At 40.6% G+C, this 16,753-nt stretch overlaps 3 protein-coding genes across 4 annotated transcripts in view; 1 reads left to right on the top strand and 2 right to left on the bottom strand.

The window, feature by feature from the left end:
• Positions 1 to 7,733, top strand: part of SPHK1 (sphingosine kinase 1) — a 31,943-nt gene extending 24,210 nt beyond the window's left edge. The window contains exons 3-5 of the mRNA XM_026702171.2: positions 450 to 544; positions 2,259 to 2,374; positions 6,507 to 7,733. Coding sequence (XP_026557956.1) covers positions 450 to 544; positions 2,259 to 2,374; positions 6,507 to 7,335 — 1,040 coding nt within the window. The 3' untranslated portion in view covers positions 7,336 to 7,733. The remainder of the gene's footprint in view (positions 1 to 449; positions 545 to 2,258; positions 2,375 to 6,506) is intronic.
• The window catches only part of PRPSAP1 (phosphoribosyl pyrophosphate synthetase associated protein 1), a 174,575-nt gene that overhangs the window by 77,776 nt on the left and 80,046 nt on the right, over positions 1 to 16,753 (bottom strand). The window lies entirely within an intron of this gene.
• UBE2O (ubiquitin conjugating enzyme E2 O) overlaps positions 11,312 to 16,753 on the bottom strand; it is a 72,652-nt gene continuing 67,210 nt past the window's right edge. For both annotated transcript variants that reach the window (XM_026702047.2, XM_026702048.2), the window contains exons 18-19: positions 16,019 to 16,076; positions 11,312 to 14,501 (exon numbers count right to left, since the gene is read on the bottom strand). In XM_026702047.2, the coding sequence (XP_026557832.1) occupies positions 13,753 to 14,501; positions 16,019 to 16,076 (807 nt within the window). In that variant the 3' untranslated portion in view covers positions 11,312 to 13,752. The remainder of the gene's footprint in view (positions 14,502 to 16,018; positions 16,077 to 16,753) is intronic.

Genomic DNA, 16,753 nt, shown 5'->3' with positions numbered 1-16,753 from the left:
TGTCCTTGAAATCATACTGGATTAGATTTGTTGATTTCTTTGTTTTTCTTCAAGCGCCCAGATAACTTTCTATAAAATTTGCTTAGAAACAAATGCTTTTAGCAAACAAATAAACAAGGGAGTTGATCAAATCAACCCAACCAATGTTTAACATAATGGTGACCAAACAGAAAGGAAGAATTATTGGTGAAACAGATGCTTCAGGTATGAGGTGTGTGTGTGAGAGTGGGCGGGGAGGGGGAGAGAGAGATTTTGAGATTGATTGATTGATTTGTGGATTAATTTAGAACCTATCCAGACCTGTCAAACTGACCTCCACAGCTCTGCAAAGGCAAAAAATGTCACTATCTGGCCCATGACATAATCAAGTTTGACACAGGTGCTATAGTCCATCTGAATTAAAACATGATCTACAAGACATATAAGTTTTGTTTTCCCTTTCTCCTCAGAGAAACATAATCATGCTTGGGATTTGGCAAGAGAGGAGGACATGTCCAAATGGGACGCCGTGGTCGTTATGGCTGGAGACGGCGTGCTTCATGAGGTAAGGAACAGGGCAGATGGCTATAGGGACTTTATGGTGTCATGGCTCCAGTACATGTTCTCCTCATTAAAAAAAAAAATTATTGGTGAAACAAACAACCAGAAGACATGATGAAATACAATCCTAAATATAACAGCACTAATAAAATCAGAAAAGAATACACAGAATAGTGATTAAATGAGAGGCACTGAAAAAAAATAAAAATGTATCCATAAATTTTTAATAGAGGTCTGGCTCAATCCTTTAATGTGTTATTCTATATAACCCTGTAGGCTGTTTATTGCTCCATCTTCTCACTTTTGGTGCAATACGTTATTTCGATACAATGATATTTATGACATAGATTTCTCATATTTTATTATTTAGTTCCTTAGAGAAATTGCAATCCTTGATCAGCAGAAGCAATAACAGAATGGGGGGGTACAGCGGTCTTCTTTTAAAAAAACTGTCATTTTAAAATACTGCTCAACTACCCTTAGCTAAGTATTTTTTAGATGTTGTTACTTCAAATGAATTGATTAATTTGGAATGGAGATTTTATTTCTCCACTATTTTACCACTGTGTTCATAATTTTGAACTTGCACTTGATTTCCTAACTAACAGCACAAAAGTTAAACTGGGAATGAGCAGTTTTTTACTTTCACCTTTAGAAAGATGAACCGAACAAATTTGCAGAGATGCTTCAGAAAGCAAAACCAACAAGCTGCCTGGGTGTCTCTTTTCATTTTTTTTTTTTACAAGAAAAGAATTTCCCTCATCTTCACAGTTGGGGAGAAATTCTTGATGCACTTCAAGAAGGAAGCCATGAGTCTGGATGGTCGTAAACTCCCATGGTTTTGAAACAACCCCCCCACCCCAACTGAAATTACCTTGGCTCTGGAGCTGATAGGGTGAATTCCCTTGAATTGACTTCAATGGGAGCCAAAGGGGCAAGCAGAGAGGCTGGGTGGGGAATGGAGAATAGCAGGGTGAGGGGAGACATTCCTCTCCAAGACTTCAGGACAGAATTTTTGCCACAGCTGAGTAGAACTCCTCTCAGTGTTTCTGACTGTCCTACTCTGATCCCTGATCAAGATTCTCCTCTTTTTTAGCAATAGAAGATAAAACAATTGTACAATTTCAACTAGCAATGCAAGAAGCAGAATATAGTGAATTTTAAGTTAAACTAGATTATTTGAATTGGCAGATTTTATAGCCTTGTCATAAGCACTATTGATGAGAATGTGGAGATAATGGAGAAACTTGCCATTACTGTATATTTATTTCAAGCTGTCATGTGGGGTTAAACTAAATCTTACAGGGTTGAATGCTGCTTGCTGAAAACAAGGTCTTTCAACTGCTTTCCACAAAATCCCAGAATTTTGCAACAACATAGGATCTTTAATGGCAAACAAACAAGCACGCAAGCAAGCAAACAAATAAACGTTTGCTCAGACGCAGTGCTTCTTGATCAGGGGTCCTGGAATGTCTTTTTTAAATTAATCATTTAAAAGGGACTTATTTTCCAGTCTTGCAACTTGTATATATTGTAAAGGCTGACCCAAATTTGAATCACACTCCTGAGTCTGAATCACATTCTTTGTCCCAGTAAATATGTTGAAACTGACTGGCTGTTTCTGTGGTGGTCATTCTTCAATGCAGTCAAAGTCTAGTCTAGATGCAAAACCAGACTTCTCTGAGCTTTTCCTCTGACTGTCAATCTGTGTCTTTCAGGTGATCAATGGCCTGATGGAGCGTCCTGACTGGAAGACTGCAATCCAGAAACCTCTCTGCATTCTCCCAGGAGGCTCTGGGAACGCTTTAGCTGCTTCACTTAATCACTATGCTGGGTAAGTCATCCCCTAAAGATTTCTTGTGTGGCTTATTCTATTACAAATGAGGCCACACTTTCTCAGGGCCACCCCTACTCTTAGGTCAGACTAGTGAGTAACTGGAAGAGAAATTGAAGGAGGGTCATTACGTCCTCCTGGCAATACAGTCTCCCTTGAATTGAACTTGGCTTTTGGGGATTTCATGAACACATCACTGTGGTTTTTCTAGCAATGAAAGGCATTGCTGTTGCCCTCTCCTGAAAGTTTTTAGATTTCTAGTTTTGATCTGTAACCTAGGTTTTCTTGATATTTTTTTTATTTATTTTACACATTCCTGAACCATCCATTTTCCTCAGAGACAGAGTATATACAACCAAGTATTAAAATATAAGAATGGTAAACTTAAAAAAGAGGCAAGGAATCATCAAATACTGTTAGAATTAATTAAAAGGCCAAGGGAGGGATCGCAGGGCACTAGCCAGCCCCGCGATTGCACGCTCCTCTGTGCTCCCCATAGGAGGTGGCAGAGCCATGCTTTAACAGGAGAGCGGAGGCTTCCTGTCTCACCTCTGGGAGGGGGAAATATCCCCCCAGAAGTGAGACCGGTGGGTGCAACGGCAGAGAAAGCTCTCTTCCTGGACCCTGCCAGTCAAAGTTCTTTAGCTTTAGCTGATGGGAGTCTGAAACATACTTTCCCCGCCTGACTGGGTGGGACAGGCCGATGTGATAGGATGAAGAAGGTTCTTGTTGTTTTAATACATTTTGTAGTATTGTAGTTTCCAATTATTTATTCAGTCACAGAATTGAGCCTAATTAGCTTCTTGAGATTAGCCAGTACTGCCTCCTGCTTTAGCGGCCTTTAAGTGGGAATATTCAGTGCCTTTATGTTGCTGCTGTTAGACGGATTTTGCACCTCCAATTTTGTAGTGAGGACTCTGTGACTCGTATGGAACCTTCTAACCTCATCCCCAACCGGATCTGGCCACTGCAAGATGGAAACTCTACTTGGTCTTCCATTGGTGCCTGAGAGTCTGCGGGCCTTTCGTATTGGAGCAAGAGTCGTTCCTTCTTTCTGCTTTGTGAGGCAGCCATAGGTAGAGGCAGTTTCACACGGCCCTTCCCCTGACTGAAATGGTGTATATTTCCTTGGGTTGGTATCATGTGTCATTCAAAAGAGGGGTGTGGGGGAAGTTCTTCTCTTGCAAAGCTTCCTTTATTGCTAGTCTTTGGCTCAGCTTTCAATAACCTTCCAGAAACTACGGCTCCTCCCATCTCCCTCTGTGCTGGCCTCTGCCCTTTGAGCAGCAGGCCCCCTTCTTCCATCTGCTATGTGGCTAATTCCCCCTCCCCCCACCCAGCTTCCCTTTGAGGAGGGAGGGTGGATGAGGTGTGCTGAGGGTATTCTGGAGGGGCTGTTTTCCTTTCTGTTACACGGGAGCGAAGCCACCTGACATTCTCGAGGCTAAATGCTCTGGTATCATCATGGCGGAGAACACAAGGCCAGAGGAAACAAGTCTGGGTCCTGTCAAACAGCGTCAGCGGGAAAATGAGTCACTCTTCAGCTTTAGATACATTTCAACCCTGCCTTCTTCAACATGGTACATTCAAATGCATTTGACTCGGCTAGGGAGACCATCAGGCAGAGAAAGCTAATTATTCACTAGGAAAAGGGAGGCATCGTTTTCCGTCCTTTTTCCTCCTTGAGGGTTGTATTTCAGTCACACACACACACACACACACACACACACACACCCCAACTAGATACTCCAGTAGAGTTGTACTACTGACTCCTCCATGAAATCTCTCCAGGACAAAGGCTACTGGTGGAGTTCATGATGGCTAAGACTACTTGCCAAGACTGATAAGGAGTTGGAATTTAGAAGGCAACTGGTTGCTTTTCCCTTGCCCTAACTGGTTCATTGAACTGCTGTAATTTGATAAATGAGCTAAGATATCTCAAGGGATTTCTCTAATCCCCAAAAGGCTGACCAAACATTATAGAAAGTTAGTTAAAAGGGCAAAGTGTGAAATCCTAAGGTCTTTCCCCTGGAGTCTAGAAATGCCCTGATGTCAAAATGGGATCACCTTCAGAGGGAGGAAAGGTGAGATGCAAACTGAGATGTCGAATGCTTATCTTAATCATGCAGGAATTACTTGCAGAGTGGCAATTCTCTAAATTATTCTTGAAGAAATCATTTGTATTGAAAATTGCTACAGGAATTATTTTTAAGACGTGTATGTGTATGAAGGTAATGGTTATTAGTCTGGATTTTCCCTGCAATATTCTTTTTACACAGTTAGATCTCAGCTACACACCCCCAACACCTGGCATTGGCCCATGTTAGTGAAATCTGTTTCCTGTTTCAAAACTTTATTGCTGATGGTGCACTTTCTAATTGCAATACTCCTATCATGTTCCATGGCCTGGCTTCTATGGAGGCATGAAGTGTATGAGCCCTCCTATCAAGATTGACAACGTTAACTTATCTTTATCTTCTTTCAAAGAAACCAGGATCATTTTATGACAACTCTGCCTCCTTAAACTGAGAAAGGGTGAATGTCTCAGGGTAATTCCAGGTAGGCTGGAGTATTTGAAGAACCTGAGTCAAATTAGATGCATTAGCTCGCACCAGGGGGGAAAAATGCAGTTTGTGGGTGGATGTACCTCTCCCCAGACACAAAACGGCCACATTTAGCAGTATGATTGCACGGTATGAACTTTCATTCTTGTGGATAGGCGTAGGTTTGAAAGGCAAAGTCTTCTGTTCCTTTAAGCCTATCAAATACTGGTAAAAAAACAAGTCTTCTGTGGGTCTTTGGAAGTTAGAAACATAATGCTGTGCACATCCATTGCTAATATTCAAGGAGGAGGAGTGGACAACTTTCATCTCTAGCCTAAACTGCTACTGCCGTGACAATGGCATCTTTAATCTTATTTGGGTTGCTGGAAAAGGCTTTTAGCTAAAGGCAATAGTAAGAGGTCACTTATCAAGAATCTCTGAAGTGTTGCGATTGTACTAGAATTCGTATTATCTCTGTACGAGGTTTGCTACCCACTGCAATAATAATCTTGCCATATGCAAGTAGCATCATGTAAGTGGCATTGATTGACATAGAGCAGGGCTGTCAAACTCACATCATCACAGCATCGTCATGTGACTTATTGTGACTTTCCCCCCCTTCACTAAACTGGGCATAGGCGTGGCCAGCGCATGACGCATCCGGGCCACGAGTTTGACAGACCTGACTTAGAGTATCTTTGAAACAGTAGATAGGTAGATCAGGTAGATCAGCTGTTCATCCAAGTTGAATGTTCTTGCATTTTTCTGATGGAAGAAATTGAGCAAAGGAAAACAATTCTGGGATAGCTGCTGCCTTCAAAAAGAGGCACTGATCTGTCTTTCTGGCTTGCGAGGAGCACATCTACAAACCCGCCGTGAACATGATTACTCCAGATGACTTTAGGTTTTCTCCTTTTATTACATTAAAACATTTCATCTTGGGGGTGATATTTGGAGGGATCATTTAGGATGCATGTTGTTCAACCTTGGCATTAAGGAGCAGGAGAGCTCTGCTGGGGGCCTGTAATATATAGGAGAGGAGAATGCTTTAATGGTAGATCAAGCTTTTTAGTATATGCTTATGCTTAGCTGCTTAGGGAGGGCTGTAAAAAGCACTGTGAAGGGGTATATAAGTCTAAGTGCTATTGCTATTTTTTTTCAAGCCAAGCAAAAACATTTATGAAGGAGGAGGTCATGTCTTTTAAGAGGGTACAGAAACATTCAGGTTCTATAAACAAATGATGAAACAATACAATGCATTGCTTGTAAAGTCTAAACAACAGAAAACATTGATTCTAGATAATATCTAGTACTATTGCAATCTTGAACACATTGGAACAGTAATTGTGTGCTGGTTTTCTATGCTACTTTATACTTCTCCCCATGGGTGGACTTACACATTCCACTAAGTAGCGAAGTGGCTTGTCTAGTTTTGACTTAGCATGATATGTGAATCCTAAATTTGCAAGTATAGATTGGGGTTTATAGCTCAATGTTATGCCCTAGAGGTTACTAGGGCACGTGGAGTGGCTTGTTCAAGAAATCATGGTTTAACCTAGGCTGTCTTTCCCTCTCTTCCCCCATTACAGCAAAAGTCATGTGGCAAAGGAGGAACTGTTGATGAATTGCACCTACTTCTTATGCAAAGGCCTGCATGCTCCCATGGACCTCGTCTCCCTCCGCACGGCCTCAGGCAAGCGTCTCTTCTCCTTCCTTAGCTTTGGCTGGGGTTTTGTCTCTGATGTGGACATTACCAGCGAGAGGTACCGTAAATTGGGTAGTGCCCGTTTTACAGTGGGCACGTTCCAACTCCTTACTTCACTCCAAGTTTACAAGGGCCGCCTCTCCTACCTGCCAGCTGAAGTACAAAGCTCTGCCTCAAATTCCTTGCCTCCTATAGGGGCGAATACCGGCCCCTCACCTCAACATCCTCACCAGGTCTCCACTGCTAGCGGGAAATCTCCTGTCAACACCCTCCCTCAGCCTGCATCTTCCCTCCTGAAGGAGGATTGTGTGCTGGAAGACTCCTTGTTGGTACCCTTTGAGCAGCCAGTTCCCAAGCATTGGACTGTCGTCCCCGAGGAGGAATTTGTTTCTATAGTTGGCATTCAGCAATCCCACCTGGGAACAGACTTTATTATAGCTCCCACGGCCAAGCTGTTTGATGATGCCATCCATCTCTTCTATGTAACTGCTGGCATTTCCCGGATGGGAATGCTCAGGTTATTCATGGCCGTGGAGAAAGGGAGCCAGTTGACTCTTAACCAACCCCATGTCCACTGCGTGTCTGTGAAAGCCTTTCGGCTGGAGCCCCTAGAGCCCAAGGGGTTTATGACAGTAGACGGCGAGGTGTTGACATGTGAGCCAGTGCAAGGACAAATACACAACCGGCTAGCCCGTATTATTAGTGGCTCCTGAATGAGCATCAGGAAGAAACGGTGGAAAAGGGGTTTTGTGACACCACTGTGACATTCTGGAAAGTTGTGAAGAAATCTCCAAATGCTGCATCTACTGCATTCAAAACACCATCAGCATTGTTCACAGGGATAATTCTCAGGGGGAGCCTGTCTTTTTCTGCAACTTTTAACTGCGATGCAAGTAGTGGAGGAGCTTGTCTTGCCCATGACTTCTTCCTAAACTGCTGTGCAGTGAAAGGCAACTTTAGAGTCTCCTTGCTCTCTGCATTACTCTAGCAGAAGTATGCCTTCAAACTAAACCAAAGCCACTTCCCCTTCTGCCTGGATAAAGATGTCTTAATCCTTTGCCACTTGGAGGACCAATTTTATGATTTTGTAAGGAATATAAAACACATACATGCCTTGTGTGTAGTTGCTTATATTCCCATGGAGAAATGAAAGTCCTATTTTGAAAAAAAGTAATGTCTGTTATCGATGCTGTGATTTTGGATTGCCCTTATCAAAAGGCAAAGCACTTAATGTAACATTTCGCCCTCTTTATCATTCAAATGCAGGTAGGTTAATTGAAACAAAACCGGCTAACCTTCCCCAGGACACCACAGTTCTTCAATTAGATGCACATTTGATTAGGCAACTCCTAGGTTATTTCCATAAAAGTCCAAAGCGGCACCTTTATGTATTCACCTTCCTTGCATATATTCCTGGCTAGTATTTGTAACTAACACATTCCATCTGACAAACTATGGTTTATTAAAGGCAGCTGTCAAAGAATGGAGGGATAGTGGCCATCTTTTTATTGTAGCTTGCTGTTTCTTTTTAAACTGCAGACAACTTATAGTTGAGGGCAAGATAGTTTGGGGAGAGGGTGGTAGTATCAGGGCTATCTATAGTTACAATTAGAGGCCAAAGTGCTATTATGATCTATCTAAAAATATGAAAAATGGACAAAAACATACGCTTCCCAGAATCTCTGGATTGAGCAGTATAGAATTCATCATAATAAAGGAAGATTTGGAGAACACATACTCTAACTATACAGCTGCTTTCAACTTACATTTAAGGCTTTTATGATTGGACAGATAAAAGATTTAAGAGTTGGATGGGACCTTGTAAGTCATCTAGTCCAATGCCCCCCAAGCAAGAGACCCCACACCATTTCTGACTGACAGTCCAATCCCTTCTTGAAAACCTCCAGTGATGAAGCTCCCACAACTTCGAAGGCAAGCTGTTCCATTGGTTGATTGTTCTGTCAGAAATTTTCTCATTTCTAGGTTGAATCTCTCATTGTTCAGTTTCCATCCATTATTCCTTGTCTGGCCTTTGGGTGCTTTGGAAAATTGCTTGACCCCTTCCTCCCTGTGGCAGCCCCTCAAATATTGCAACACTGCTGTCATGTGTCCCCTGGTCCTTCTCTTTACTAGACTAGCCATGCCTAGTTCCTGTAACTGTTCTTCATATGTTTTAGTCTCCAAGTCCCCCAATCATCCTGGGTGCTCTTCTCTGTGCTTTTTCTAGCCTCAATATCTTTTTTATAACGTGGTGACCAAAACTGGACCTATAACATAAAGTAAGAAGTGGACTGAAAGTGCCTTCGAAGCAGAACTGAGAATTCCTACTCATCCACCCCAATCCAATTCTTTGAAGAATTATGTTGATTGCTGTGTGTCCTCCAAAAAGTAGGGTCAGATCCTGGAGAACAGTTCATTAGTCTCAGTTAGTCCCAGAAGAATTTAGAGATGTAGATCTGCTACAAATTCCCCAACTTTGCAGCTTTTATAATCCAAACTGATAACGAAATTAAAATAGACAAATGTGGAGTGCCCTGTCCTCACAAGCTACTTTGGGGAAAAATAAATCCCTATTATGTACTGTATATGTATCAGATAGATAGCATTGATTGCTATCCTAGGAAAGCATCAGATCTGAAGTTATGTAACGTAACTTTAAATAGAGTCATTGAAGTCCTGGTGACTTAAAACATAGCCATGTAGTGTTATTAGCAAAAATATAAAATTGCTTTGTCATGGCCTCCTTTGGGGGATGTTTATTAAACTCCCAAGTCCAGTGGAGAGCACAGGTATTCCCTGACTCTGCTTAGCTTTTAAGATCAAACAAGGTTGGCCTTGTGCTGCCATCTGCCAAGTAGGATTTTATTCTAGCAACTAACTTTGTAAGGGTAGAAGATTGGCCACATTTTGAATGGCTAATAATTAAGATTTGCACATACATGAACAGATTTCTACTGAGTTTTGTTATGAATAGCATTCCCTTGATTCCACTATGTAGAGATATATCTCTTCAGGAGGATTTACTAGTCTTGAAGTCAGCATAGCATCTACTTGGACTTGGACCATTTAATATTAGGCTGACTTCTTACAGATTTTAATACAAAGCACATGCAAGTGAATTGGCTTCTGCATTTGGCATGTATTACAAGTAGTGGAGACTGTACTTTAAGATGAGGCATATGTATCTTATATTTGATAAACACTGGCTTTGCTGAAACAGCTAAGTTACTACAAATTTGCAAAAATCAAGACAGAGGCAGAGTGTAAAAGTATTTAAAGCACAAACTGGGACTTGGAGGCCAGATAATACATCAATACAAGCAACTGTCACTTAATCTGTCTGTTAGGAAAAAACAGAGCAGAGAGCATATATAATGGTCATTGGGACATACAGGCATAGATAAGAGAGAACCAATTTCCAGCGCAACATCATGCTAAACATAAGGGGGTAGCAATGGGGAGAGTTCTACTTGCCCCCTGGACATTTTAAAACAGTGTAGTCGAATAGTTGCTGCTTGGATGACTTTGACAAAAGTGTCAGCCTCGGGGGAAACATTGGTAATTCAAAACAATGAACCAGGGCAGACTAAAACTCAGAAATGAGTTCTATCAACATGCTGAGCTCTTAAGAGAATGAAGGGCAAAGCAGCTGTTTTCACAGACAAAACCTAGTTTTCATTTCGTGCACCTCATGAGGCAAGCTTGTACCTTGCCTGTATAATTGCAGGGAGGTATTGTGTGGTTAAAGGCGGGGGGCGGGGAGCTTGGAGCAGCTTTTAAAATGCTAGAGTGGATTGACCCTTTCGGGTTAAGGACAACTATTGCTTCTTTATTTCCCAGGCCTTTCAGAGGACAGAAACTAGACAACCCAATAATATATATGCATGTGTATCCTCTTCAATATTTATTTTACGAGGCTGTGATTATTCTAGTTTGTGGAGTCTACATCACTCCAGTTACTGTATCTTCCATAATAATTTAAGTTGTCTTCTAGAGCAGAGATGAAGTTTGTGACAAATCAAGTCATTAAGGGGTGTCTTTGCACCAAATGACGATATTCTAACATTCCCTTGATGCACCTTGCTAAAAAAAAAAAAGGAATTGTGTGCAAATTTAAAGAAGCATAATTACTGTGTTGCATAAATGTACATCTCTGAGAGACGTAAATGTGCCCCTCCTATACAAAACTGGCCAAAGTGAGAAAAAAAGAGCCTTCTGGTTGCAAAATACACAAACAGGAATATGATGTAATATGCGTATTTATACGGCAACCAAGAAAAGTTGGATTGTTTAACAGATCCTGTGACAATCAGCACAATTACTGTTGGAGCTTCAACTGTAGTAAAGGAAGATGACAGTGAAATTGAGATGAAATTTAGCATCTTGAAAATTTAAAGGCAAGAAGGAAGGGTTCCAGAGAAACCCTCCTAGCAAACGTATTGTAGCATTCACAAGCCCTACAATGTAAATGGTGATCCCGGGAAAGACATGTCACGCAAACCCTTTTGATATGCTGACATTCCTTTCAGAGTTTCAGGGATACATAAACCTGATGCTTCAAGCTGAAACGACACACAGCATGAACAGCCAAATCTATGAACAGCGGCGAATGTTAATGGCAAGCCACTTTCTCTCCTTTATTACTGCATCTTAATTAGCCAAACAAAATTTGCCAGTAAAAAAAGATTCATCACACGGTACTTTATACATATATTTGTAAGCAACCAAGCATTCACAGCTGCAAAAGTAACATACCCCTAAGCATTGCCCCGATATGACAGCTCCATCGGTTTTAAATACTGTACAGAATCAAGTCTATAAAGTTTAGTAATATTTCTTTTCCCTTTCCCTCCCCAGCACTTAACAGATAAATTTTAATTTATACATCACAATCATGTGGCCCATCTCAAGACTAACAATATGCCTCATGCTTTGGCTTCTTGGTGTGCATGTATAAGCGTCTGTCTCTTCGACAGTCTCTTCACTCTGGATTACAGACATACACCCAAAAGTTACACGGCTGCAATATGCCCAGTGGCAACTGCATAATCTAGAGCTTCACATTATTCAATAGCTAAAGGGGGGGGAGGGGGAATGTAAACTTTTGTGCATGCCACTGGTAAGGGCAAAGAACAGCAAGGATAAAAGGGACAGTGCTGGAGGATGTAAAAGATGTCAGCAGGTTCCAAGGAGGGAAGAATAAGCAAAATCTTCCGCAGAGGCAGAATGCTAACAATTCAGATAAGTCCTTCATTGTGTTTTGAGAAAAGGTAGCTCTCCTGTAGCTTGCATAATTAACGTTTTTGTGGCTCCTCTCACCTTATTAAAGCATGTCTTGGAACCAACCAGGCAGCTTACATGATTACGATTTGGAAAAAGGCAGGCTTTTGAAAAGGGTCGTTAGCGACAGGCAGCTGCTTAATTCTCTCTGGGGAAGGCGATGTACCATTATTTCATCTGTGTAAGAAATCTGACAATACCTCAGAACAGAATTGCCCTTCTACAATGGTGGGCCTGATAGTGCAGGCAACAGGTAAATTCTATCCCTGACCTCATCTGATGACTATATCAATCTAACTACTCTGAATTTTTATTAAGTTGGGCTCTTTTCCCAGTCATCATTGCTTGGGCTGCGATAGCTTGCCTGCTGCAAGCTCTTAAAAACACAGAAATGCAGTTTCTCAAATGTTACTCTCCAATACTAAAATAATTCATTCACTACATTCCAAGCCAACACTAAGACTTGTGTCATCTCCCTCAATGTTCTTCAAGTGGATTATTCTCTTGGGAGGGCGACTAAGAGAGACCTCTAGGTTGTTATCAGAGTAGGAATAATAAAGGTAAATAAATGTGAAGCCATGCAAAGATGGAGGAAGCACCAAATGAAAAATAGAAGGCAACTCTGTTTTGAATGCAGGAATGTGGACAACCAACTGAAATTTGTTGGAAGCATGCATCTTCACTCCCCTGCAACCACTCCGTCACAATACCATTCTTGGAAATAGCTAAAGCAAATGATACAGAATCTGGGAACCATGAATAATATTAATGAAAAGGATGTGATTTTTATTTAAAGATGCTTGATTAGAGACCCACTGTCTACCAGAATGTAGACTTTGTTGCTGCAGAGTTGATATGAATCCATGGAGATATAGAGTCAGGCAGAGTTGCCATTTTGCAAGCACATAGGTGAAAGCAGAAATTCAGAAATTATGGTTTGCACCATGCGATATTTAGAGTATCATCCTGAGGTACCTTAATGTTCATAGTTAATTGTATAACGTTCGTGTATCCAAGAGAACAGTGAACTAATGCTATATGCACTATTCCTCTTCAAGGCAAAGTGGAACGAGATATGCTATTGTACACTTAAGACAGACCAAAAATTCCAAGTGCTCATCTCAACAAGTACAGCTTGCCTTGTGCTTACTTGCTCCTCATGATTAGAGATTAAGCAATTAAGGAAAGCAAGCTGCTTACATTTATCATTTGGTGGCTTTTGTACAGCACGTCCCCTCAGTTCCAATAGATATAGTGAAAATAACTAAGAATGATGCAGAGAATTTGTGTCCTTCTAATCAACAGACTTTAGTGAAGTTAGGTCAGGCAGTAGAAGAAAAGTGCACCATTACATTTTCCAATTAGATACTGAATAAGGATCTTTCAGGATTTAATCAACGGGAGTCCCCATTTTCAGCAATATCCACAGCACCCAAGAACTCAAACAAGGAACGGGTCATCACTTCATTGACTAGGGAGCTGAAAGATCCAAACCCAACTTCACTTAAGTTCTGAAATGGAAAGACCACAGCACTTCTCTTCACAGAATCAAGCCCCAAGGGGGAACGTCATTTGTGTGAGAAGGGATGGGTGGGTGGGTGGAGGGAAGTGATTTTGTGTGTGTGTGTGTGTGTGTGTGTGTGCTCTATCATCCTGTGCATCTGGAATGTGATTAAAAAGACAGCCTGAAATGAGTTATGGAGTTCTGCTTCTCTATAACAAAACCAAGCCAAGGAGGAAGGGGTGCAGTGAGACAGTCTATTTATTGTTAACAACTTTTGCTAGGTTCTTCCTCCATGTCCCCCTATCTTTCTATGTGCCTGTCTGTCCCTAACTTGGATTTTTAAAATTTATTTATCTTCTGTCCACTCGGGGATACTAGCCTCCACTAAGGCAGCCCGGTACTGCTGCAAGACACCACGGATGCTTTTTATGAACCCTTTAGACAATGGAAACAGGGGGAACCCAATATCAGGGTAGCCACTCCTCTCAGGGAGAAAGCTCCTGTAGCTCTTTCTCCTTTTCTTTGGTTTCACACTTGGCTGAGCAGCAAAGTCCTGAGTGGCTTTACCCTCATCTGTTACGTCTCTGGCAAAATGTGCTTCTCTGGCCTGGCCCATGCTCTCAGAGTCTGAACATTGATGGGTGTCACTAGCAGCCATTGTTGACATTCCACAACCGGAGTCTTCTAGCTCCTCCTTGCCATCAGAGAGTTGGCTAGCTGCTCCAGCAGCCCCTAACTCTTGCTCTCCCAATGGCCCCATACTGTCTACAGGACTCTCAGCCAGAATGCCTCCTGCTGAATGCGCAAAGGAAGACTCTGCCAGACCGACGTGATCATGGCTCCTCTCCACCAGTTCATTGGTCTCTACCCAGGACTCAATACGGTGGATCAGGCGCCAACCATTACAGCAGAAATGCTCATAGATCTCTTGCTCAAAGACTTCTACGGGCTTGCGCAGCAGTTGCATCATTGACTGCACCACACGGATCAAAGCCATTTCATTGTAGCATCGGCTGTTTTCGTAGCCCTCTTGCAAGCCCCGGTCACTGTCAAAACCAGCCTCATTGTAATAAGGCTCATTGACTAGGATAAGTCCTAGTAGTAAAAAAAAAAAAGTGGGAAGGGGAAAGGAAGGTAGGAAATAGTGGGAGAAATAAGGTATTTAGTACATGTATTATTTGGAAATGTACAGTGCATGCCGACAGAATGTGTTTTACTTAAAAATGTAATTGGAAAAGAAACATGATATACTATTTTGGAAAACTGTATTTTTCAGACTATTTTAAAATATTTTTTATTTAGGGTTGGAAATCAAAGTAATCTTCACTTAAAACGCAGTTGTTCCAAATTTGAATTATTAATCCCAATTTAGTGAGTATTATTATTTTGTATGGTTGAACTCCTCAACCATGGAAGCATTTGATGAAAAATCATTACAATACAATCTCTCCAGGATTTTGGAAAATGACAAAATGTTCCCTTTTTGGAGATGTTTGAGGAGAAAAAAAATTCTATGAAAAGGAATGAAGGAGAGAACTCTAAATGCTTTTTGAAAAGGCTATTTTAATATGAAGGTCATTAAATTTTGGACTAATGCTTTCTTACTTTTAATTTTTCAAAGTACTTCTAAGAAAAGGCCCGATTGAACCTTATAGGTTCTCTTTATACCAAGTCAGATGTTCAAATTAATGCCTTCCATTGTTAAACAAATTGAGGTAATTTAGTCACCCTCTTAATATGAGGAATTGGCTTATTTTTTTTTAAAAAAAATCAAACTCCCCTAACTTGTCTATCACAGAAGGTCACTCTACAGATGTACCATAGACATGGATAAACCATCGTACAGTTCCTTTCATAAGAAACACGCCTACTGTTTTCTAAGCATACAATAATGTCTGAATCTCTGTTTTTACTGTTAACCATTTTGTTATTAATATAGTTTATAGATGACAGGCTAATAATTTGCAAGTAGATTTAGTAGTTTAATAGTCTGAAAGTTTTCTGGCCTGTTTCGCAGGGGGTGGTAAACTAATATTGCTATATTAATCAGAATGCAACTAGGGAGGACATAAGGTGTATATGCATTAGTTTTAGGGTTTTTTAAAAAAAACATTTAAAAAAATATTTTGGTGTTTTGTTATTTTAAAACCTTTTGAATAAACTAAAAATCATGGGGAAAAAATCTCTGAAGATTTATAGCATATGCAAAAGGTGTTCCAATCTGCTCCTTGCAATGAAGGTCTAGGGTTCTCAATTACATCTAAGTGCTGCACTGCTTTTTACAGAAATGAACTGAACAGCTGCCAAGAATGGCAGTGATGGAGCATCTATAAATAGCAAAATAAAAAATAAAAAAACTAAACAAATCTTGTCATTTCTTTGTTTTTAACCACAAGCTCAGGGAGCTACCTGCTACTAATTCTCCATATTGGCAGCTATCCCACTGGTGACTGTGGCTTTGTCTTTAGAGCATGAAATAAATAGCCACTGATATCCTTCTTCTTGGGCAAGAAAAACAACCCACAGTTTGGCTAACCAGAAAATAACCTTTTTCTGTCTACTGCAGTAGGTTTTGACTCAATCTTTCCTTTTACCATCTTACTGGCATTTACCTTGGATTGAGATGAGCACCTGGAGAAGGCTAGATTTACTGGTCCATCTCTCTGTGCCCTGGAATAATCAAATAACAGCAAGCAGTTAATTCAACAGCAAAGACACTACATAGCATTAAATTGCAGTCACAGCAACTTTTAAGGACAAGGCATTTGCAATGATCCATGCTCTGTTGACTTCCATTCCTATCACAACTTTACTGTTCATATGAATGATGTGAATGTTTTTGTATCTAGAGATTCTGGGTAAAACAAATTTTTTGGGGTGGGGATAGCATATATACTTTTCTTTACATCTCTAATAAAAAAAAATAATGTACTGTAAGATACGGTTCTATTATATGCTCACTGAAAGACAAAAGAAGTTTAATCCAACTGGAAAACCAGTAATAAAAATGAAGGTGCTATAAGAAACACACATAGAATATATTTTAAAACAATTTTCTATTATGGGAACAGAGTTTGGTGATAAGCATTCATACAATTTTTATGAGGGAGTAGGTGGAGGGAAGAGCATTTCCAAAGGAAAAAACCTCTGAAATGAGTTGTGAAGAAATTCTTTCTAACAACAGATGTTAGTTTCATTTGCTATGTTGAGTTTATATTTTGTCTGAACCAAAGTAGTGACCATTATGACAACTAGATTCCAAATGTATGGGTCCTGCAGTAGGTTTTTTTAAACAGCTAGTACCTGTTAAACCATGCATATCATATACTTGGACAATATTGCGGATT

This window comes from Pseudonaja textilis, chromosome 2, assembly GCF_049901715.1.
Source record: "Pseudonaja textilis isolate UNSWEBS1 chromosome 2, rPseTex1.2, whole genome shotgun sequence".
NCBI classification, from domain to species: domain Eukaryota; kingdom Metazoa; phylum Chordata; class Lepidosauria; order Squamata; family Elapidae; genus Pseudonaja; species Pseudonaja textilis.
This window is presented reverse-complemented; position numbering and strand designations above follow the sequence as displayed.